The sequence below is a fragment of the Gasterosteus aculeatus genome, chromosome 15, assembly GCF_964276395.1.
Source record: "Gasterosteus aculeatus chromosome 15, fGasAcu3.hap1.1, whole genome shotgun sequence".
Lineage (NCBI taxonomy): Eukaryota > Metazoa > Chordata > Actinopteri > Perciformes > Gasterosteidae > Gasterosteus > Gasterosteus aculeatus.
In genome coordinates, this window is record NC_135703.1 from 4,660,021 (window position 1) to 4,683,241 (window position 23,221).

Here is a 23,221-nt window from a genome sequence, read left to right on the forward strand (position 1 = left end):
TATGTAGCAAAAACATCTGAGTTGGAAAAACATCTTGTCTATGTAAACTAGATTCAGACAACAACAAATTATTATTTCCCACGGCAGTAGAGCTAGAACTCATGCAATCCTTATTAGCTTCATAATCCTCTAAACTGCGAGTGGTGTGTTTTGTTTCCTTGCCCTGTGTCACAATGTAATTAGACACCCAAATTGCAAGAGGCCAAGACAAACTGAATGGTGCAGATGGTTTGACTGGTTTGACTTCCCGTTAGGAACAGTGGGTCAGCACACGTTAAAGCCCACGTCCCCTCAACACCCTCACAGGGAGATGCACTGGAGATGTATTTTTAGTGTTGCTGTGCATTGTTTTGTTGTATTAAATCAGGTATACCTGTTGTTGTTGTCCAGCCAAAGTGATGTACTCCACGCGGTACTTATCCACTGGGTCTTCGGGGGCAAGCCAGGTGGCTCTGAAGGAGTGGTGAGTCACCTCTGACGTCCTCAGTTCAGTTGGAGCATCAGGTGCACCTCCTACTCAGGTTGAAGCACAACGAGGCGTAAACTGCTAAATGAGCAATCCCAGTGAACAGAGTGAAGAATGAATGGACACCAGATGACAGCGTGCATATTTAGTAGCACGTCACAACAGAAGCTTGTAAATGGAACGGTGCTTATTGTGACTACGAAGCCAAATCCCAGCCAAGGAGTTTCCCTTCAGTATCAATAGCAGCTCTTAAATGTGATTAAAGAGCAGACATTCTTTTCCAAGTCCCGGGAGGCAGAGAGAATAAAGGGAATAAGACAATAATATATCTGAACGTTTCCAACAGCGTGGCTGCTTCTTTTGGCTCTAATAATGATAACAACATATCAGATTTGTGTAGTGTTTTTAAAAGTTCTCAAAGACGCTGAAAGTGCCTTTCCACGGTGGGCCAGACTGTCACTCTATGATGCTATACACTGTGCATATATATTTTAAATGTCTGGGAATGGAGCAGTTGGCGTATTTTGTGCACAGTAGAAGGTCTCTGTACTTCCGGTAACGGTTCCTCGGTGATTCCCCCTCTTGGATCGGTCCAGTGTGTGCATACTTTGCCGTTAACTCATACACACCTGGTCCCTTGACACTGTTGCAGAGGTTATCAGTGAGGGTGTCAACGATTTCCAGCAGGAAGCCGAAGTCAACCACGTTGAACATGTGAATACTGTCCGGATCGGTGGCGATAGACCTCAACTCACTCTCATCAGCATTCTTCACACCTAAAGAGCAGTAATGAGGATAGCGGTTGTATGCACTTTGATGAGTACCAATGCCGTTCGCTCCGTCATCCACCAAGTTCCAACAAAAACTGATTTATTTTCACTTACCGACAGCGTAGAGCTCAATGCCCTGATCGCGCAAGTTCTGAGAGTTGAGGAGGACATCGTCCTGGGATTTTCCATCAGTGATCAACACGCCAATCTTTCTGGCTTTGGGTCGCATCCCAACGTTCTCCTTGAAATTGTTCTGGAGGAGGTAGTTCAAAGCCAGGCCTAACACGGAGACATCAATGTTAATTTCCCTCCCGATAGTCACACAATACAAAATGTGCTACTGGGCTGGTCGAAGGTAACAGATTACGTAAACAGATCTAAGTACCAGTCATTGTGTTTCCTCCTTTGTAGGGCAGGTTGGCCACGGCATCCAGGAGAGATTTCCGGGTTCGATGAGCATCCAGGTGCCACTCTGTCTTTGGGTCCCCACTGTACTGAGCGAGACCTGAGGACACAAGTGTTACACCAGTGCAAAGAGACCTCATTTCGTTTCATTAGTAATGACCAGTTGGCTAGGACTCTACTAGTTTTGGTTAAACCCACCGATTTGGACCCTTTCCGGACCGATTTCAAAGACTTGCACCATACGGGCGATGAAGGAGCGAATGGTCTTGAAGTTGAGACGTCCAATACTCCAGGAGCCGTCCACCAGCAGCACAATGTCAGCTTGTGCAGCGGTCTTACACGTCACATCTGAGAGGGCAAAACTCCAGGGCCTTAATTTCAGAAATATGAAGGTCTGAGGTGACATATACAATACAAGTCGTAGTGTGTGTGGGGAATTGTAGTGAAAGAGGTACATAAATAGGCGTGAGAGGTAAAGAAAAGAAGAAGAGTTCAGTTTTTGGCATTGAACACAACTAAAACACATCAAAACACTCCCCAGTTGCAGACAAATGATACATTTACAAGCAGGCAGTAAAACATTCCCTCTTTTCTGGGGATTTTCTATCAGACAACTTCCATTTTCCAGGTGCTGTAATGATTATCTTCTTGTCTTGTGGCATGTCGAGGCAGTATTTCTCTCTGGGTTTGTTCCTTTTTGCATCCACGAGTTATTCCCAGGGGCGAATCAGGCCCGTGACATATCAAAGGCCGCCGCCGGAGAGGGTATTACTGCGCCTTCAGAGCAGCACGGCAAGATTTTCCAAACACCTGTGTGATGACAAGGAAGGCATCCCATCCGCTGTACCTAAAAGAGGGCTGCAGATGTGCTTTGGAGGTATGCAGATGTTGCAACTAACTGCAACTGTCTGCAACTGAAAACAGGTTATATGTTTGATTTACAGAACGGTTTGCTCACACAGAAAAGCCACACCCCGGTAATGTCTTCTGCGAATCCTAATCTGCCTCCTTGTTGGGACCCGGTCTGCCTTTTAGCGGTCAAGCTGACCTTTCAACACAACATTTCTCCTCCCTTTCACACTCACTGCCGACCGGGCTCTGACTCACGAGGTAGTAAAAAAAAAAAACTTTTATAACTGCGAACAGATTGTATGTGTATGGGCTGAATCTACACTGGCTTGTACTTGGACTGGAAATGAAAAGCAGAAGCCTGAAGTGTCACAAAGAAGAAAGCGGCAGCCGTTCCTCTGTTATTCACGCGAAACAATTAGATTCGACGAAAGGCATTTAGGGAACCTCTTTAGCTTTTATGGGCCGCGGTATTTTCCCAAGCAGAAATTCACTATGTGATACAGTCTCCAATGTTTGACAGTTGCTGCTCATAGACATAACACGCTGCAGACACAGCCTTAAAGGCAACGACAGGAGTAGCAACAGAACGACTAAACGCCATGTTGTTCTAATTACCTTTAGCACAAAACACGGTTACGTTTTTACAACAGGTTGGTTGCATTGTAGAATATTAGACTAACTTTACCCGATGCCACATAGGGAGGAGGCTCAGGTGCATCGACGAGAGTCGTTTTCTCCTCTCCAGCCAGAGGCATACTCTCTCCCCCTTCAAACATACCAACCACATTCACTGTGTATTTGGTACCAGCTCTGCAGGCCAAAAAAAAAAACACCCATATCATTTCAGATATTTTTTGACATGACATGCTGAAGAATATTCTTCAAAGTTCCTATGCGACATTGAGATTAAAAGTAAGAATCCCGCCACACCTCAGCTCCTCAAGGACCACGGTGTTGTCGTAGGGACCAACCAGAAGTTCTTCCAGGTCGATGTCTTTGCCTGAAGGGTGGAAAATGACTTTGTAGCCCTTAACATCGCCAGGAGCATGGTCCCACGTGACACGGAAACTGGTCTTGGCCGGCTCTGAAGTCTGGAGATTCCTTGGTCCTTTATAAGGAGTCACTACGGAGAGAAGAACATTGCAAAAGTGACTAAATGACACAGAACTGCAGGATGAAATACTGAAGGAATAAATACTGCAGCATGAGATGTTTATGGTCGTGATAACTTCTCCTAAACCTGCCGAAAGAACGGAATCTTGGCTTTTGAGAAGGATAAAAAAACCAACGTACGTGTTGTTCCTTCTCCCTGCCTCGCTTTGCCTTCACCAGACCGGTAGACTGGTAGAACAATGATTTCGTAGGTGGTGAGGGGGGTGAGGTTCCTCAGCACGGTGTGGGTGGTGCCAGCGGGCACCTTAGCCGCTAGCTTGCGCCCTCCAGCAACGGGTTTGTAGGTCAAGCGGTAGTTGAGTACATTTCCAGGTGCTGGTTGCCAAGTCACCTTCATGCTCTTCTCCGTCTCTTCAGAGACAGCAATCGTTCTGCCGGCCGCTGAGACTGCGAGGAACCGGGGGGGAAAAAGGGAAGAAGGGATAAGAAATTATTAAATGATGATCTGAGTGGAAAATGTGGATTTTGAGCCCCGTTCAGGTGGGATTTGCTGAATATGTGTTTAACTGTGGATTTTCTCAGTATACCTTTGGAAATATAAGCAGCGTGGCTTTCCTGGCGGTGAGTAAACTAATCAACAACATGCTCGGCTAACTCAGGCTTTCTTCTGGATATGTGTTCAGTTTCCACATGCGTATGGACACAACACAAGGTATACGTTAAACATGCCCGGAATTTACGTGATTGATGTTTTATTTGAAAAGGTTAAAGACTTAGACGCCTTGTGAATTTCAGTAAAACCAGCGCTCGAAGTGCTCACCAGGACATCGTACCAATACTTCTACATTTACTCTTTGGCGTACCGCGATTCTTCCTGCATAAGCAGCATTTCACGGCTGCATTTACTTCTTTCTGCCCTCCAAACATCAGGTTCAATGAGCATCATCGAATGACTCTCTGGTGGATTTCCAAATGACTTTTTTCCTGCTGCAGAATATGTTGTGTAGCTCACAGCCGGCGTGTTGTAGAAACTGTGACTTTAGGTTAGAAACACAGCGAAACGCTTAACTCAAGTATTCAAACGCCACCATAATCCTTAAAAGTTTGGGTTGGAATTTTATTGGACTGTTACAAGCCAAGAAAAATAGTCTCATTTTAACGTTACATTGATAATGACTGACACAGTGTAATATGATAAAGAATTACTGACAAACCTAACGAACTAGATGATGGATAAATAGAAATAAGTAGCTAGAGATTTCTAATGCCAGCCAATACACATGCCTAAATGTGAACAAGGGGAGCAGTGGCACATTTCTTTTCCACTTCAAGCCCTGAGCAAAGCCATGGCTCTCAATTTTCCATCGTGCTCCACAGAGTGTTTTTTTGTTTTCAGAGCAGGACGGGCGAGCGTGAATCAGTCAGTAGCATCAAAATGAGCAGCTTCAGAGCGAGGGACTTTTATTCAAACAAACGCAATCCAAGTTTGTCTTGTCTGACTCAAAGAGACCTGTGATTTGTGTAAAGCACAAGAAAAGATAGCGGGCGTTGTAAACATTTCAGTTTACGAGGCGGCCTAGTGGGGTTTTTTGGAGAGTGTAGGCCGCATTCACTGCCTGCCAGAATCAATGAACGTCAATGATGGTCGGAAATATTTTTTCCTAGAGCACATTCCATTTCACCTACTGATGGACCGATTCCCTCCCAACTGGTGCAATTTTCCGCTCAATGTGCTTTTCTCAAACGAGCATGAGTTTAGTCCTGCATCGCCCATGAAATCCGGTCGCAGGTGTGCTGCTGACATTACGTCACTTACAGAACATACATGTAACGCGCACGCGAGGTCGGAAAGATGTGCGCTGGAAGAGTCTCTATTCTTGATGGCTCACGTGAACTCCGGCAGCTTTGACGCTGTCTCTTAACGGAATGAGTAGATCCGTAATTGGCACCGACAGATCAACATAATCAAAAAAACTAAAATGGAGCTCACGGCCAAACTAGCGGCGCGTGGGACGTTAAAGCTTAAACGCGTGTTTGTGAAAAAAAACAGAAAACGTGCAAGTCTCCCTCTGTGGTCGTAGAGCGTTTTCGACTGCTGCGTTCATCGGTTGAATCACACCTTGGCTTCCCTCTTTTTCGCCAAACCCCACCACGAGACAACCCTTTGGAAAAACCCGTTGGGAGAAAAACCGGGTGGGACTTACTATCTGTGGTTTCTTCTCCGACCAATGGCTGACCCTCTCCCCGGCCGTAGCCGGCCAGCACGGACACCTGATAACGCGTCTCTGGGGTGAGACCCTCAAGGACCGTGGCCGTGACGTCTCCTGGTATCGTCTTCTCTCCGGCCTCTTCCGTGAACAGAGACCTCCACGTGATCCGGTACTGGCGGACGTTGCCGGGGGCCGCGACCCAAAACGCGGCGAAGCTGGTGTCCGTGACGTCTCTGGTCACCAGGTCTCTGGGGGAACCGAGCTCTGTGGAAGAATGGGGAGGAAAAGGATGAGAAACATTTTGCTTAGTGGATATGGAAACAGAAAAGAAACAGCACTACGGCCGTACTTTTGTTTACCTGAAGAATTCACTGAGGTTTTTTCTTTGGTTTGAGTTGCTCTGAGGCACAATAATTGATCTAAGATGGCAGTGCTAGTGCTACTGCCAAAAGGCTTCAGGGAGCTCCAGGCAAGTAAGGGCTTTTCCAGGTGGTGTGGATTTCTAATGCAGGTTTATGGAGGTTTGAGGAAGGAGGCCGAGACACAAAATAAACAAAACTAAGAACCCCAGCGATTTACCATGAAAAATGTCTCATTTGTTTCTGCTTTAACCCCTTGGGATCTGTCTGAACATCCTCATTTTCTCCCTTCATTATCAGACAGTGCTGGAAAAATTTCTGCAAAACTAATCATAAATCACAGATCCTCAGCGCCTCCCCCGGCTGCACTTAAAATGTTCCAATCGAAACACAGGACACCCGATCCACTAAAGTGTGTTTGCTACTATTGCAGATGTTCGCCTCCCCTTCACTCACTTTTCTTGACAGACCATCATGAAAGGAGAAATGCACAGAATCAGAGTTGAGGGGATTTTGTGGTGGCCGGCAAATGCTTCGTTTAGACTCTAAAGGGGGATAACCAAGTCGAGATGGACAAACACTCAGGTTAGGCGGCCTTATAAAAAGGAGTTTCATCTACCATGAACAGTCTCCCACACAACCTCTGGGATCCTGAATCGGGGCCCTAAGCTCCTACAAGCCAGCACCTAATGACAATATAATCACAGGAAGATGACGCTGGGTGGTCCTCCTCAAACCTCATTCATCAGAACTCAAAAACTGGGATTTATTAACGAAAAAATACAAATGAAGGATGAGATGCATGACAAATCTTTTTAAGAGCGAAGTATAATAATTTAGAAAAAGCCACCACACAGCAGAAAGAGTCTATCTATCACCTTTCAAGTCCTTTTCCGTATTTTCTGTGTTGGAAACTGATCTGAACAGTAATAACAGCAGCAGCGCCGCCTGCCAAGCGCAGCGTTCTGCGCCGTGAGCGTTGAGGCCAGTTATCAAGAGTAATGGCCACGACCACAAAGCAATGAAGAGTTCCAGATTCTGCAGGACCACGAAAACATCATGAGCACTTATAAATACCCGGATCGCTCCATCAAAAGGGCCGTCCTCGCCGAGGCCAAAAGGAATAAACGTGACGGACTTTTCCGCCTGTGTGTGAATCGAGGGGAAAAGGATCACACGATAATAACTTCTGCAGACAGCGGCTCACTTTTCACCGGCGCTTGGAGGCGAGCTAGAGCGAGGGGGCCACTTCTGGAAGCAGAGTCCACATCCATGAAACACATGGCCGACAGACCGAGCAAAAGCTTTGCATGTAATGTATTCATTCAGCTGACATTCTTTTAATTTGATGTTTGGCTACAGTGTACATTTATTAAATCAAGCTTCAGGTTTTGTTAGATGGAAGCGCTGCAGATGTTTACCTATTTAGTGATGTGTATAGCAGTACCCGCCCCCCCCAGCCTTCCCTTGCACACAACCTCACCCAAACTGTACCCTCCCTTCAAATTACAACCTAGGACAGGAGCGGATCAAACGAAACAAATTCACATGACAGCCTCACCCACATTTCTAGAAAAACACACATGAGATCGTCTAAGAGATTCCATGCAGGGCATGTGCTGACATAACCGTCACATCTGCAGCCAAATGTGTCTGAAGCTTGAAAATATAAATGAGTGCAGATCATAAAGCCCACAGGCAAACAAAATAACAAAAGAAACACTGCCGGCTCATGCACTGAAAATCGCCCTAATGATTTTACATGAGCGATGGATCCTTCACCCCGTTGCATCTTTATTTCTGAATCTTGGAACTATAGAGTCAGCCAAAACCACGCTAATTCGGACTCAATTTCTGTCAATTCCGCCCAAAATCGTTCCCCTCAAAGTGCCATCTCAGCACCGGCATCCCGCGTCAAACGTTCCGTACTTTATTGCTCTTGGTTCGCGGAGACGTGCATCTGAGCCACAGCGCTGAAGCCTTCAGTGTGCACGTGCCAAGGTTTCCTGTCTCTGGCACGTTACTTCAAACCTTTAGCGTGGTGGGGGAAAACTCTCTTCGGCGGCACCGCCGACGGAGCCTGGCTGTGCCCAAAACGTTCACAAAGACAAACGTTTGTCTGAGAGGAAACCAAGATGCTACTATTTCACCTGTTGTTGAGCTGCTGTCCACGTTAAAGATAGTGAAAAGAATTCGTAGACATTTGCTATGTTATGCCGGGAGGTCATGATTTGAGGTGTCGGTACGATGCTTCAGGGCCTTTTCCGTGTTAACTGGCTGAGCTTTTCATCCACTCGGGGGCATTCTGGCTCACACTTTGATTAACCCATTTTCTCTTACTCATCCTCGCCCCGTCTCTGCCTGTGCCTGTCTATCGCCCCTCCCTGGCAGAACAGACAATTCTCCCTGTGACCAGACAGACAGTCCTCTTAGGTAACGTCTTCCAGATGCTGGATAAAACTCCCTGTTCTTAAGTAAATAATTTATGTTGAGTATAATATCAACATATGGGACGTTCCTCCCGGCATTTACAAAGGACACCTTCTATGTCCTCTCTTCTGAGTCATGTCAGGATGTTTGGTCCTACTCAAGGCTTCTGTATTGGCTACCATCCAGTGTTAGCCACAAGGGAGGGCTTTGTGCAAGCAGCTCTCTCCTACATGGACTTCACAGAGAGGGTCCCTCAGTGACTGGTCCTCAAAACAAGGAGATCAGTGTGGAGGCCTCCTGACGTCATGGGAGTCGAATTGTGCTGGCTAAACAAAATGCTTTGTCAGGAATGTTTTTCCTACGGGGGTGTTTGCTTGATGACAGCACAGATTTGACATGTGGAAACTAACTCATTGATCAAAACCAAGCCCTTTGGTCAGTGTGGGAACAGGGGAAAACAAACGTTTATTTAGCACTCAAAAATTTCAAAATGTAAAATCAAAATGTACACAAATTATTATTTTTACTTCAGATATTAGATAATTGTTGAGGGGACACAGTACAAGCCAAACCCCTCTTACAGAGCGTACTGCCAGAATCCATGTGAGAAACTTCCGTTAAGTACAAACAGGTCCTGGAATGAGGACCTCACTGCTGCCAGGAATGTAAGGAAGCGACATGAAGGAATCAGAACTTTGCTCTTGGTATTCAGAAGAATATATTAGCTTTGACATGCACATGGGCTCAAACTGCGTTCAAAGAGGATTTCTATTTCGGGGGGAGTTACACATGGACAAGATTATGGACAGATATCGTGCTGCTGTTTTCTTCTTATTGCACAAAAAGTTTAATCAAGAAAGTTTTTTTGTTCCTTTGCATAGCTGCTCTATGATCCTCCAGTTATCTTCATTCTGATGCAAAGGCTACCAATAACAATTAGTACAGCATAGGGGGGCTAACTCACAAATATAATTATTCCCTGGCCAGTTAAGTTTTGTTTTTTAATTTCATACACAGTTTACTGGCTCAGCAGCCATAAACTGAAATAACTGAAAGTCAGAGTTTTTCTCTCTGTGGGATACAGTACCTTGATTGTTGTTTTGTCCCACCAGACCAAAAGCCCCCCCCCTTGCTCTGAAAGGAGATCTCGTTGAAGTCCTTTCCTGTGGTGCGACACTACAACAATCCCTCTTCCCACTCTGTGTGAAACAGAAGAACCTGCCCTGTATACGTTGCGTCTTCTACACTGATTGCAGATGTCTGCTGTTGGGTTTAGTTACAGTAGGATGGCCATTGTCACAACATTTTATTAATTCCCCATTAAAATATGAATGAATAATAACTGACATTAGGTATTAGATATCTTCCACGTGTCTTATAAACCACTGTAAAACAACCCCGTCTTCTTGTCTTCATCTCAGACAGACCAAGACATACAGGTACTACAAGCAGTCATATGGCTGTCACCACAATTTAGCAGAACACACAGCGGTGGCCGGCCAATAGTGGACAACTATAGCAACTGACTATAGCAAAAAGTCCCACCATGTTTCAAAGGTTTCAAATTAGGCATCAGCAGTGTGACTTTCTCTCTTACCTTCTAAGGTGGTTCCCGTTCCCAGAAGAGGATCACCCAAACCGGAAGAGTAGCGAGCACTGACAAACAGCTCATATTCAGTGCCTGGTTGGAGGTTCTTCAGCACAGCCTGGGTAGTCCCTCCCTTGACAGATATCTCCTTCCGTTCGCCGCCATTAGCGGGCTTGAAGGCAATGCGGTATTGAAGAACATTTCCTCGAGCGGCTAGCCATTCCAGTTTCATCGTAGATATGGTCTCGTCAGAGACGCGAAGGTTACGGGGAGAGCCACGGTCTGAAGGCCAAACAAAAATGCATCGGACATTTATTTCTGTTCAGTTCATACAGCTGTTTCAAAAAACACCTTGTTTTCCTCGACTCACCTTCTTTTGTCGTTCCATCTACTTGCATCTCGTCTCCTAGGCCTGTGGCATACTCGGCAGACACAGACACACGGTAGGTGGTGGAGGAGAAAAGCTCTTCGAGAACTATGTTAGTCTCTGATCCAATGGTTTGGGCCTCCAGTGTTTCTCCAGCACCACTCAGTGGGATATACGATAGCCGATATCTGATGACCGCACCTGGAGCAGCTTGCCATGACACCCTAAAGCTGTTGGTTGTCTCGTCTTTTACTTTTAGGTTTCGTACGCTCCCTTTTTCTGAAGAGGAAAGAATATTTTACATTGTAAATATAGTCATTCTGATGACTATTTCGGTATTTGGTGCCTTAGGTAACGTCCAACTGAATCTCTCTTACCATCTAGAGTGGTCTCCTCACCACTCAAAGCAAAACTGTCTCCTTTCTCATACTGAGCAAAGACGTTTACTTCGTAGGCAGTGAGGGGGATCAGATGAGGCAGAACAGCTGTGGTGGTATCACCAGGCACTGCTATGGAAATGTAGTCGGCAGTGACATCTTCAGCCTTGCGGAAACGCACCATGTAACTCATGACCATCGTAGTAGGAGCTTTCCAGGTGGCTCGGAAGCTTCTGGAGGTAACCTCGGAAAACACCAAGTCACTGGGTGGAAGCAGACCTGGAAATGAAAAAAGTGTCATGTTACTAACATAACATAGTGCTAACATTATTATATTATACCGTACATTTATGAGATTTATCTGTCTCCTGAGGCTATGTTTCATTCCTCCCCCAAAACGTAGCGAAAGGATGTACTTCTATTTATGGGCAGCAATGAAAAGCAACGCATTGTTGTGACCTTGTTCAGCTAACAAAGTTTTAAAAAATTAGAAATTTACACGCATTATTGTTTGGCATTGAGCATCACACCCACTTTTGAAGACCTGATATTCTAGCCCTGGACTTACTTTTCTTTTGGATGTTGAGCAGCTCCTGTTCAATCCTTAAACAGATGGACTGAGTCAGCTCCTTTGAGATCCTTTTGAAGGCATCAAAGTCCTCCACCTCGTAGACGTGACTGTCTGACGGTTGATTAGCAATGGCCTCGAGCTCTGACCTCACTGCGTCCTTCACACCAACAGCAAAGATCTCCACATCAATATTCCTCAGGGCAGTTGCCGCATCTTTAAAGGAGTCTGATGACTTTCCATCTGTGATCAGGACCATGACGCGGGGGACATTCTGTCTCGCTCCACGGGAAGTGATGAAGATCTTATCCTTGACGTAGGTCATGGCCCTGCCGGTGTTGGTGGAGCCTCCGCGGTAAGGGAACGTGCGCACGGCTTTGACAACGGCACCAATATCGTGGTGGGTGTCGAGGAAAAACTCGGTGTGTGAGTCGCGACTGTATTGGACCAAGCTAATCTGAACCTTGTTGGGTCCAATGTCAAAAGCAGTGACCAGAACCTCCAAGAAGCCCTGGACTTTGGCAAAGTTTGCTTTTCCGATACTGTACGAGCCATCAACCAGTAAGACGACATCGGCCTGCACGTCAACTCCCAGAGAGCACTCTGCCAAAAGAGGAAGAAAAGGATGGGTCACTGAAAGGCTTTATATGGCGTCAAAGATGAACCACAACAGCCGAGGGACTATATCGGAGAATGACCAAGGAGAGATGACATGCATGACTAAATGTTTTACCTGTTGACACTTTGATAGGCTGAGTCTTTCCCATTTCTATGGTGGGTTCACTGGGAGTCAGACCTTTGAGGGCATACAAGCTGATCTCATACTCGGTCTCTGGGGAAAGGTCACGGACATTGATGGACGTCTGTGTGGGCCCAATGTAGAGCTCTTGGCGTTTCATTCCAGGTAGCATGGGGTTGAGGGTGAGCTTGTAGCCGGTGATGTCACCCGGAGAAGCGTCCCATGTCACCCTCATTGATTTAGATGCCATTTCTGTGACTTGCAGGTTAGAGGCTGGATCCACCACTGTGGGGAAAGTCAAGGAAAACGTGTTACTACATGAACTGTCAAGGTGTAGCGTCACACGGCTGTGTTTACAATGGCGGTAGTTCCTAATAGGACAGTTAAATGTCAAAACCATCGAACCCAATATAATGAAACACATTCGATGGAGATCTTTTTACTTACTTTCTTCTCCGCTGATCAGTGAGCCGAGCTGCTCATCGACACCAAAGCACACCTCCTCGATAATCTTCTTCTGGACCTCTTGTATCCCCTCAAAGTCAGGAACATTGTACATATGTCTGTTGTGAGGTGTGGAGGCCATTTCTCTTAGCTCATCCTCATCTGCTCCTTTGATACCTGAGGTGGAAAATTTGAACAACATCAACTCATATGTTCTCCGCCCAGTGGCTGCGATGCAGTATTGCATATGCTAAAAACATTAAAAGTACTGTTACCAAGTGAAATATGGATATGAACAATCAATGGAAAGTAAAATGGGTTCCAAGAACAGGCTGACTGTTGCTTGGGATTGGCCAGATCAACAAAACACAGTAATAAACCATACCTAGGACAAATATTTCCACTCCAATGTTCCTAAGCCTTTTAGCATACTCCTCCACTGGGTCTTGGGATTTTCCATCAGTGATGATCATGGCCACCTTGGGAAAACCTTTCCTGGATCCAGCTGCCTCCGTAAAGATGTTTTGCAGCAGATAGTCTATGGCATCACCTTGAGACACAAATGTGCGTGCATTTTTATTTTTTTTGACAGTAATATTGAGATTTGCACGGCAATTCAAATCCACAACAGCCACAAAAATCATGCTGCAGAGTACAAATCTATTTATGAACACTTGTATATTTCTATATAACACCTTACCTGTCATTGTATTCCCCCCTTTGTATGGCAGGTTATTGATGGCTTGGAGCAGGTCTCCTCTTCTGCTGTAACGGGTGAGCGGGAACTCTGTGCGGGTGTCGGTACTGTACTGGACCACGGCCACCCGGGTCTTTTCCTCGCCAATGTCGAAGGCCCCGGCCAAGGAGGCAATGAAACTGCGGATGTGCTTAAAGTTTTCTCTGCCCACGCTCCACGAGCCGTCCACCAGAAAAACCAGATCTGCTATTGCACTGACCGAACACTCTGGGTAAGGAGAGTGGAGAAATGGAAGTTAGTCGGGAAAAGCCCCATTAAACAATTCTGCAGCATATATTGGTTGTGCAAGATTAGGAAAAGTTTTACTACTGTTATTACTACTGCAAAAAAATCTGAAAAAGCACATCCTTTATGTCTCAAATTAAACCACTTTCCAAGTCAGAAATGTGCCAGAAACAGCTCAGCTTTTGAATAATATTTTTTTGCACTGCACCAATTTCTTCTCTTGTCCGTCTAAATGAATTAAAACCCTTGACAGTTAGTTGGATGGCTCAAAGATATGCTTTGTGACATCAAAAGAAACAGTAGCCAGTGCCAAACAGGGGGCTGCTATAGTCATTCCCGCAGACAGAGGCAAAAATAAGACTTTTTAGACTAAACATCTCGCAGAGGTTAAATTTTATACTTTCGATCCTGCGGGGCCTTAAATCATAGATTTTTTCTCTGGAACATCTAAATATGACTCTTTTGGAACAATTGGTAGGGTTTATGTGGATGGACTTTAATCCTCATTTCCCCGCAGTCTCATTCACTCTAAATTCTGTTCCCCACATCTCATAAGCCCCCTTCTAATGGGGACATAATTTTTTCCCTCAAACGTCCCTCGCCTAGTGTTAAAAATGTTGGCATCAACGTGGGGTTCAGTCAAACAATGTGGGTGGTGGTGAGAGAATTTCTGAGGGCCTACTTGTGAAAATGGGTTTAGCAGAATCTGGAAGCGTGGGTAAAGTTTCCCAGAAGAGTACACATGGAAGTGCATACGGACGGATGACCAGGTCACAGTTTGACCTCGCAGTAAGAACGGCCACTTCTTTTAACAGTGAAAGGGAATGCGCTTGCCTCCGGGTGGCACAATGAATTCATTACTGGACGACCCCCCCCCCTTTACGGACTGACGCATAAGACTACACGTGTCTCCTAGCCTCCAGCCTTCCTTTCCTTCATGTGCAGACTGGTTTCAATTATAGGAGCCAATGTGGGCCCTCCCATTCCCTGTCTGCGTACCCAAAGCAGAAGGTCAAATGTTCGCCTGACTCATTTAGTCTGTGGGAATAAAAAAATATCAGCTCCGTTGAGAAAAGGCCTTGGTCCGATTTTGGTGGAGACAAACGCGGGCGTACTCACTGATAGCATCTGACTTTGGCTTCTTGACTTGTCCACTGGTGTTACTGGACTGGACTGAAACACAGGAAACACTTGGTGAGTTAGCACCTCACATCGCCCGGCTCACTGTGTGCGGTTTCACCAGAGGAAAAATGTCAAGAGAGTCCACACTTCATAAAAGCCGGCCGACGGGTTCCAGACCGCATTCACACAAACACATATCGTTATGCAGCATTAGCCATAAACACTGGGCGAGAGTCAGTAAACAGATGGGATTCGTCCATATTTTCCTTTGTCTGGTGGCTTGAAGAAAGTGCTAAAGGGAATAAGTTGTACTGCTACCATAAAAGGGAACAATGACCTTCTCTGGAATATCAGTTGCAGCCAAATAATGTCCCTGCGATGTAGGACGAAGGAAGAGGTTTGACAGTTTGGTTGGTCTGATATTTGTGATCAAGTGTCATCATTTATTCTTAATCTCACACACATAAAAAATAATGAGTGAAAAATTCTGGATATAACTTTACCTTTTTTGCCTACAAACCAGCATTACTGTACCATTATTGCAACACTACAGGGATGTTGGTGCGAAAAAAAAAAACTGTACCCTTGCAAGTTTCCATTGATAACTCAAAGTTATGCATTTCATCCAAACGTTGTAAAAGAACTCGCTGTGAAAGATGCACTTACTGGTTAGTTGTCCAGAGATGGGAATGCTCTCATCTGACCCGTAGTAGGAGTTTATGGACACCGAGTAGTCCAAGTCAGGAGTCAGGTCAGTGATTTTAGTCTTAGTTGCGTAAGCATCAAGAGTGAAGTCTCTGACTGGTTCATCTAGGAGAAGGAATTTAAAAGTAAATGGACCAATGTTTGTGTACACTGCGAGTAAACAATGTTGGGTTCCGATTGCAAACCGTGTAAATAATACGCGCTTACTGACCTGCTTCTGACACAACTTGTAGTCGGAAGCCGTCTATCTGCGACGAGGGTCTTGTCCACGACATTTCCACCGAGTTCTCGTTTAGAATTTTAAATTTCATGTCTGAGGGGGGTTCCACTGCAAATGAGAGGCGACACGCTGTTAAATCGCGACAGATGTGAGCATATGTATCAATGTGGTTGTATTTGTGATTCCATTAAAAACACGCTGGCTCAAGCATTCACATTGATCCCAACGACAAACACTTCGTGACTGAAGTGGATTTTTTTCATTGTTGGGGACAGACACATAAACACCGACGTCCATTTGTGAGGGTGACGAGTAAACGACACGTGACAACATTGAAAAAAAAAAAAAAAAGTGTGAGAAGCCATTTCGGAGCGAAATGGCGTTTGTTTGAGTTGTTCGGCCCGAGGCGGCCCGCAACTCAAGCACTGGCATACTGGCGACTCCACACGGAGTCCGCCGAGGTGCAAAAACTGAGTGAACCATCCAACACATGCTGAGTGCAGTCATTACAACGCATGCCCCGACAACACAGACGCACACAGCGGCCTTTACCACGGAGTCGATCTCAGCATTACTGAAACACCAGTCACTGATTATACAATGGAATCAAGGTTGCCGTATAGTTGTTGACGTAACTCTTGACAGAATTGAACACCATATGTTATATACACATTGTATATAAACATATTTCAAAGACGAAAAGTGTTTATTTGGTTTGAACTTTCTAGACGAGTGAGTGGCACACATCCATTGCAAACCTTTTAAAAAGAATACACAATGCGTCCCCGGAGACCCTTGTGTACTTTTTCATTGGCAGCATAATGCGTGAGAAGGCACGAGAGAACAAAATAACTCTAGGCTTACTCAAAAAGGCCCATGATAATAATAACAATACTAATAATAAATACATTCAGGAAAACATATTACATGATACGACAAGGCCCAACGCCTTTAACATTGAGCTAACGTGATCCCAGCATCATGCATCATGTACATGAGAAAGTTGTTTGGATCAACAACTTTGACTAACTGGACGGTAGTTTCCATGTACAGTTACAGTTGGGACCACAGACACACAAAGAGATGACAAACATATTTTAAAATGATATTCCATTTTACAGCTTCTAGGCCCCCCAGTAGAGTTGATTAGTGAAGGCGTGCTGCTATATAGTCTTTACATGCAGATTCACGTTGTATTAACCAAGTTACACACTGTCAATTTAAAAAATATACTATGGTTAGTTCTCACTCATAATTATCTCATTCTATTTTTCAAATCCTCGTTTCATGCAATTCATCAAAAATGTGCAGCATTGTGCAGGAAGTGAGTGTTTTAACAACAAAAAACACCATAGTGACACTGAGAGACAGTATAGAGGACAGGATGGATTATGTTAATTGTTAGTTAATGGCCATGATGTCGTCTGCACTCATTTGCAGAGCTCGTTCCTCACTGCTACTTCCCTCACGGCGGCAGCGTTACCATGCAGGAGACCATGTGAGATAAGAGAGCATGCTCTCGCCTGTGAGGCGTCGCCATCTGGGTTCATGCTTGCTGTAAGGTAGGGTGAGTTCCATGGGAGGCCGGAATATCATTGTAAAATACCCTTTGAGGGGGGGGACGCCACATCTCGGGACACACCGAATGCACAGGCAGATGACAAACAGGAGCCCACCAAATGATCAAGAACTGGGATTGGAGGATCACCAACCTGACTTATCAACTCAAGGAGCCCCGGTGGGCCGCGCTGCACCTGATTTCTCCGCGAGTACTCATCTTCAACAGCGAATGGTTAGGGCAATAGGGCAAAGTGTGTGTGTGTGTATGTGTGTGTGTGTGGAAGTCGCGATGGATGGTGGATTTGCATTACATTTCTTTCATCATGGATTGACTTTGGTTTGTTTGTGGAGGAGACGTTACCATCTGTCCTCCTGCTTTTAAAATATACTGAAGGAACAAAAGGGGGTTATGTCACATGTCAAATCTCGGAAATGTTATTCGGACATTGTGTTTGGTAACAGAGGACACCTCGTGCTCCCAGTGGCCAGAGTCTGGCTGCGGTTCCGTTAAACAGCCTGAGCCAGCCAGCCGTCCTGCCCCTGCAGCTACTTCCAGGAGGGGAGCCCAAGAAGAGGAGGAAAGAACACCCATCCTCCCAAAGAGGCAGGACAGATGCCAAAGTAATTCCACAACATGTGCTGACATTAAACATTACAGCGAACTTTCCATATGTATTGCAACTCAGCGTTTTGTGCAAAAAGTGCCCGCAAAGAAGCCCCAGAAGGGCTCTTTTTTTTCTTTGTGCTGTCTGGGGATTATTTTGCTATTCTCGCGTTTCATCTTTCCGTTCCGTTTGGCGGAGATACGTGAGAGTAGACGTTAGACTCCTCTCACGCAGCCAGAAAGCTTTCAAAAGGAAAAAATGTGCGGGCTTCCATAGCATATTTCCATATTTGCCAGTATGTTGGATGGAAATGTTGGCATATGAAATTACTTTGAGTCATTTTCTGTCAAAACTGCTGACAGATTGTTAACGGTCCGTGACATGTAGCAGCTATTGAGGTACGGCACTCAACCACGATTTTAAAGTACACACTATGTCCTTTGATACTTCCAGTTATCTGACTTTCAACTGATTCATTTACATTAAGCGAGTTAAACAGGTCTTAAATGTTGAATGCGGATCAAACTCCCTGTAGTTGCACATGTCATTTCATTATTTATTTTTCTTCCACAACCACAGCAGCAGATTTAACACAATCCTACTATAACCTCAGCGTGACACGTTTAACGTATGCAATGTAGCATCTCGGTGCCTAATTAGCTTGGAAATCTTACATTTTTTCTTTGAAAAAGTGCAGAGGCTTGCTATCATAAAAGGGAAACAGTTTGGCATAAACATTTATAAGGGGAAACATTTAGCCATGAAATTACTTTTTTTTACTCTGTGCCCTGCTGTTTACTGCCTTTTGATTAGAAATGAAATAAACTTAGTAGTGCGCTTGTTTCCGGTTGACATCACCAGCGTCTGAATGATAAAATTGCCCCAAATATTGCCTTAAAGGGATCTAAATTACAGACTCAATACAAGTAAATGAAAAGTATTTAGATTTGACATCAAAGCCAGTAATGATTCCTGACATGACAGATAATTCCGACAACAACGAGGAATAAAAAGCATGACGAGTAGTCCAAAAGGCACACAGACAAATAGCATACACATAACACAAGGATAACTTTATTCAGGTCATCAATAGAAAGAGTTCAGTGTCCATTTGATTGATTCTCTGACATTCAAGTGAAAGACTGATCCCTGTAACCCAGGGAACCCGTTGAGTTATAAAGATGAAAGAAGGGAAGAGGGAGGTAGGAGGGGGAGCCAGAGGGGGAGAGAGTGTGTGTGTGTGTGTGTGTGTGAGTGGACTCATGTGAAGCGCTTTGAATTACCTTGAGCGTCTGTGGAGCACAGCAGGGCAGCGAGGAAGGCCGCCGTGGCCAGCGACAGCCCGAGCTTCATGTTTGGACGTGACGGGTCAGCAGATCATCAATCAGTCTGAGGGTGACGAGAGAAAAATGTCTTTATGCCGCACGTGACACAGATCCGTTGGTGCGGCGTGAAGATCCAGGAGGGTTCGACCTCAACCCAAAGGACTTTGTGTACGCGAGACGTGTACGCGGTGGAACCACGGGCCTTTTTCAGAGCTCGAATCATTTAATCATTACTCTTCATTTTTGACACACGGCGAGATCCATTTAGACTGCATTGCACAACAAACGCCACACCTCGCTGCTTCCAGTAGATTCACGCTCCCTGAGGGCAACACTTACTGTGGGTAATCACACGGGACACATCTTAACACATGTTCGCGTTTCTCTTTGATAAGCATCATTTGAAAATGCAACGCCTTAAATGGTATATATATCGCCTGTAGGCACGTAACTAACTCCTGTCCTTGTGTTGGAATAGATCCATTTATCTGTGACCGGGTTGGATTCAGTTGATGGAAGTCAACGGCTTTGACTTGCGCTCCCCTCGTTATCGTGAGGAGTTATTGAACAGCAGTGAGTTGATCCCACAGGGTAAGAAAACCTCTCTCACACTGTTAGTCTCAACTGCTTCCAGTGAACCACTGGAATCGTCCCTGCAGGCTGCTCGCCCCGCCTGGTGCACGAGCACGAAAACTGCAGCCACGGGGGCCGAAATGACTGTTGGCCCCTTGACACACAGTTGGACATCATCTGATTCAAACTACACATGGAGAACAATGGATGCATCTGCCTGCCATTGACTCTGGTTAAACCATCACCTTTAAAAAGGAAGGTCTGCGATTGCATTCTAACTCAATTTAACTCGATCGGATTGAGGGTGAACTCTTAAAAAACGTCACAAAAGAAAGTTTCAAAAAGGTGTGTTAATTATGTAAATGGATTTTGACAAAGTACAGAAGTCGAATTACTGTACGCACAGAAAGCGCAAAACTAGAACAAAAATGACGCTATTCTCTGTTATCTTCATCTATTTGTAAATAACATTATTGCATTAAAAAAAATGTAAACACTTCTTCCACTCACCTATTTGACCCCCCACCAAAATAAAAGCCGCACGGAGCAAATGTGCAGAGCCTCGTCTGTAGCCTCGCTTCTGCAAAGTGAAGTGAGAAGTTCAGGAGCTGCGGCTGGACCCCTCTCTCTCCTCTGCTCGGCTACTGAAGCTCCAGCAGCAGATGTCCTACCAGGAAAAGCCTCTTTCCAAGTGGGAAGAATCTTTCCACCATCGGCTACTTAATAAAGGGGGGGCAGATCCCAACCCTCAGTTTACCGGGATAAGGGCATCTTACGAAACCTCCACTCGATGCGTAATGCCCCCCCGCCCCCCCGCTAAGAGCGACCCACTGCTGGAAGCTACTCTCTTTTTCCTGCATTCCTTTGGTCTGGCGATTTAATGAGTTTCCAGCGCCAATGTGACGTCACTGCGGGGGTGACAGCTGGACAAACGAGGCTGGTGCGGGAAGTGTTTCCTCACAGCACATTTATTTACTCACATGTAGACGTAAATAAAAGTGAATTTTTTTTTATTTATTTTTTTATTAAAAGGAAACCTCTTGGGTGTTGGTTTGGTTTGTTAGGGTGGATATTTCTCACAGGGCGTTCAATGTGATTAAAGAAGCTTAAAGGTGTCAGCCCAATGTTTTTACAAGAGTATTCCATTGTTTTGGTATTTTGGGAACAACTTACCGGGCTACTCCTTGCCCCAAATGGAGCGCTTCTGACTGGCGGGTTTATGGCGCCCTCTGGTGTTCAAACCAAAGAGCTGCACTAGATTTAGGTGATTGGTGGAGGAAATCCAATGTAGGCTAATTAAAAATATATAAATTACACACACACACACACACACACACAGACACACACACAGACACACACAGCTGTTCTCTGCTTTGCTTGGATCATGTGTGAATAACTAACTCCTGTAAGTTTAAAAAACGTTTATTATTATTTGCAGCTCGTTATTTTTTACAAATACATTTCAAACATGAAACATATCGTGATTCATCGGACTCCCAGGATAAAATTCTGGACAGAGTTTATAAATTACGGTCATGATGCGATGATTGTTGCATCAGATAAATTAAGAAGTCCATCCCCCCTCAGTGTGGCTTCCTGGGCATTGCTGCACTGAAGAGCTCATACACTACAAACGCAGCCCCTGTGAAGACAGCAGACCAGTGTCACAGGTGGGACGGAGACACGACAGGAGCATCGAAACGTGCTTTCAAATGTCAGGCCGACGCTTACGTACCGAACACAGTGAGAGTCATTGTGGCTCTGTAGAGCAGAGCGTCCCTCGTGCCGCCTTTAAGATGGACGGGTAGACCGTTATCCTCCTGTTCAGAGAATGAAGGCGTGAAGTTATTCAAAATAAACATCTCTACTTAAAGAATGTGCTAATGCTTATTTTTGCTTGTCTCTGTTCTACGGCGGGACGTTTTTGGAGGAGCTCAGCTTTGGTTGACCACAACAACCAGGGGGCGGGGTACAGAACACTACGCAATCAAACAGCGCTCGCTCTGAGATTCAGAAGGCAAGTAGGACTCAGCAAAGCCTGCCGCACTGGAACGTTGATCTTGCAATGAATATTTAATTAGAAGCCTGCAAGCAGCATCAGTTTGGCCCCAGCGACAGCCGAAGGTTGATTTGACATTGTAGGGAGGAAAGAATCCACTAATACTCATCTGTCAGGCTACAAAAGGGAAATAAAAGATTCAGTCTCCAGAACCTGGGAATAAAGTAGACTAACATTGTCAGCATCAAAATATCTCTCATTTGTCTCAATTTTAAAAAAATGACATATGTGGCTTTTAAATCTCAAGTCCAAAAGAAACATTGTACATTTCAGAGAATAAAAAACTAAACGTTTCCTACATTTATTTTCCCAGGTTTCGTCCTCAATAAAAGGGTCAAACGCTACCTGAAAGAGTTTTTGTTTTTGCTTCACAGAGTTCTCCATCGGTCTGCTGGCACTGCTGGTAACGGTGCGGCTGGAAAGCTGCCGAAGTCCCTGTTGGTACAAACACTTCATGGGAGGATTTAGCAGTTCACACAGTTGAACGAGGACATTGAAACAGGACAATGCTGTGTAATTATTTTGACACTAAATTGGCAAACGCTTGTACGACAGTCCAGCAAGCTGACTTCAACGAGTGATGAGTGAAGTTGCACATTTGTACAGCACGTTGACCACCCGAGCTGGAAGGTTGATCCTTTTAAAACCTTCGAATGGAAACAATGGCGACGCCTGCTGGTTGACCTCTTGCGTTGCAGCTGTTCGGAAGGAACACGTGCATGAAGAGAGCTCACCTCTGCTGTCAACGCTGATTAAAGTACTTAGTGAAAATTATAATTCGTAGACGGTCACGGGACTTTCGTTTGGTTGAAACGAGCAAATGGAAGCACCTGTTTACAGGTGAACACCGGAATCGGACCTCGCGCGTGACGTCACAAGCGTCCAGCTCACTCGCTCGAGCGCTCGACCTGTTACTTAAGCGATGACGTAACGATCGGCCCGGTGTCAATAAGGGCATTGCTAATTACGTAGAATTCCTAAATGAAATACGCGTTTGTCTAATTGCGACACGCTTTTACCATCTAGCTTTAGGTTAAGAAAGCAAAGTTAGTGAAACGAGTCGAGCTCGTTTTACCGTTAGTGCCGTTACTCTTCATCTGGAATAAACCTCGCAAACATTTACGCCGTAATAAGCGGAATGTGTTTGCGGAACATGCGAGCCGTCTTACCACGAGTTGTCTGAACATTTTGGCGCAGTTGTTGCGTTGTGTGTGCAGCTGAGAGGAGAAGGAGCAGCACAAGGACAAAGGGACAGGACGACTTCCCACAATGCCTTGGTGGACAGGTTACATCCGGTCGAGGGACATTCTTATAATTACTATGATAATAAAATCATAGTAATCATATTAGTATCGATGACAAGCTTTTAAAAAATAACACGT

At 45.1% G+C, this 23,221-nt stretch overlaps 2 protein-coding genes across 7 annotated transcripts in view; both read right to left on the reverse strand.

Annotated features, from left to right (window-relative positions):
• col12a1a (collagen, type XII, alpha 1a) overlaps positions 1 to 20,636 on the reverse strand; it is a 47,826-nt gene extending 27,190 nt beyond the window's left edge. For all 4 annotated transcript variants that reach the window (XM_040199116.2, XM_078089500.1, XM_040199115.2 and 1 more), the window contains exons 1-22: positions 20,291 to 20,636; positions 19,166 to 19,271; positions 15,709 to 15,825; positions 15,459 to 15,602; positions 14,790 to 14,843; positions 13,389 to 13,652; positions 13,074 to 13,238; positions 12,692 to 12,865; positions 12,239 to 12,529; positions 11,506 to 12,108; positions 10,938 to 11,216; positions 10,564 to 10,839; positions 10,203 to 10,475; positions 5,811 to 6,080; positions 3,787 to 4,053; positions 3,424 to 3,616; positions 3,179 to 3,303; positions 1,840 to 1,989; positions 1,622 to 1,741; positions 1,351 to 1,515; positions 1,096 to 1,242; positions 374 to 513 (exon numbers count right to left, since the gene is read on the reverse strand). In XM_040199116.2, coding sequence (XP_040055050.2) covers positions 374 to 513; positions 1,096 to 1,242; positions 1,351 to 1,515; positions 1,622 to 1,741; positions 1,840 to 1,989; positions 3,179 to 3,303; positions 3,424 to 3,616; positions 3,787 to 4,053; positions 5,811 to 6,080; positions 10,203 to 10,475; positions 10,564 to 10,839; positions 10,938 to 11,216; positions 11,506 to 12,108; positions 12,239 to 12,529; positions 12,692 to 12,865; positions 13,074 to 13,238; positions 13,389 to 13,652; positions 14,790 to 14,843; positions 15,459 to 15,602; positions 15,709 to 15,825; positions 19,166 to 19,235 — 4,287 coding nt within the window. In that variant the 5' untranslated portion in view covers positions 19,236 to 19,271; positions 20,291 to 20,636. The remainder of the gene's footprint in view (positions 1 to 373; positions 514 to 1,095; positions 1,243 to 1,350; positions 1,516 to 1,621; positions 1,742 to 1,839; positions 1,990 to 3,178; positions 3,304 to 3,423; positions 3,617 to 3,786; positions 4,054 to 5,810; positions 6,081 to 10,202; positions 10,476 to 10,563; positions 10,840 to 10,937; positions 11,217 to 11,505; positions 12,109 to 12,238; positions 12,530 to 12,691; positions 12,866 to 13,073; positions 13,239 to 13,388; positions 13,653 to 14,789; positions 14,844 to 15,458; positions 15,603 to 15,708; positions 15,826 to 19,165; positions 19,272 to 20,290) is intronic.
• A 550-nt stretch (positions 20,637 to 21,186) lies between these two features.
• Positions 21,187 to 23,198, reverse strand: LOC120832672 (cytochrome c oxidase subunit 7A2, mitochondrial-like). 3 transcript variants are annotated; one of them, XM_040199135.2, is made up of 4 exons: positions 23,009 to 23,198; positions 22,185 to 22,274; positions 21,516 to 21,600; positions 21,187 to 21,422 (listed from the first exon to the last, which is right to left on the reverse strand). In XM_040199135.2, the coding sequence occupies exons 1-4, from the start codon at positions 23,024 to 23,026 to the stop codon at positions 21,364 to 21,366; spliced, it is 252 nt and encodes an 83-aa protein (XP_040055069.2). In that variant the 5' UTR covers positions 23,027 to 23,198; the 3' UTR covers positions 21,187 to 21,363. The 3 variants fall into 3 exon arrangements, with proteins under 3 accessions (XP_040055069.2, XP_040055067.2, XP_077945628.1); XM_040199133.2 differs by having other exon boundaries at positions 22,185 to 22,289; positions 23,009 to 23,173; XM_078089502.1 differs by lacking the exon at positions 23,009 to 23,198 and having other exon boundaries at positions 22,185 to 22,295.
• Between the last annotated feature and the right edge of the window lie 23 nt (positions 23,199 to 23,221).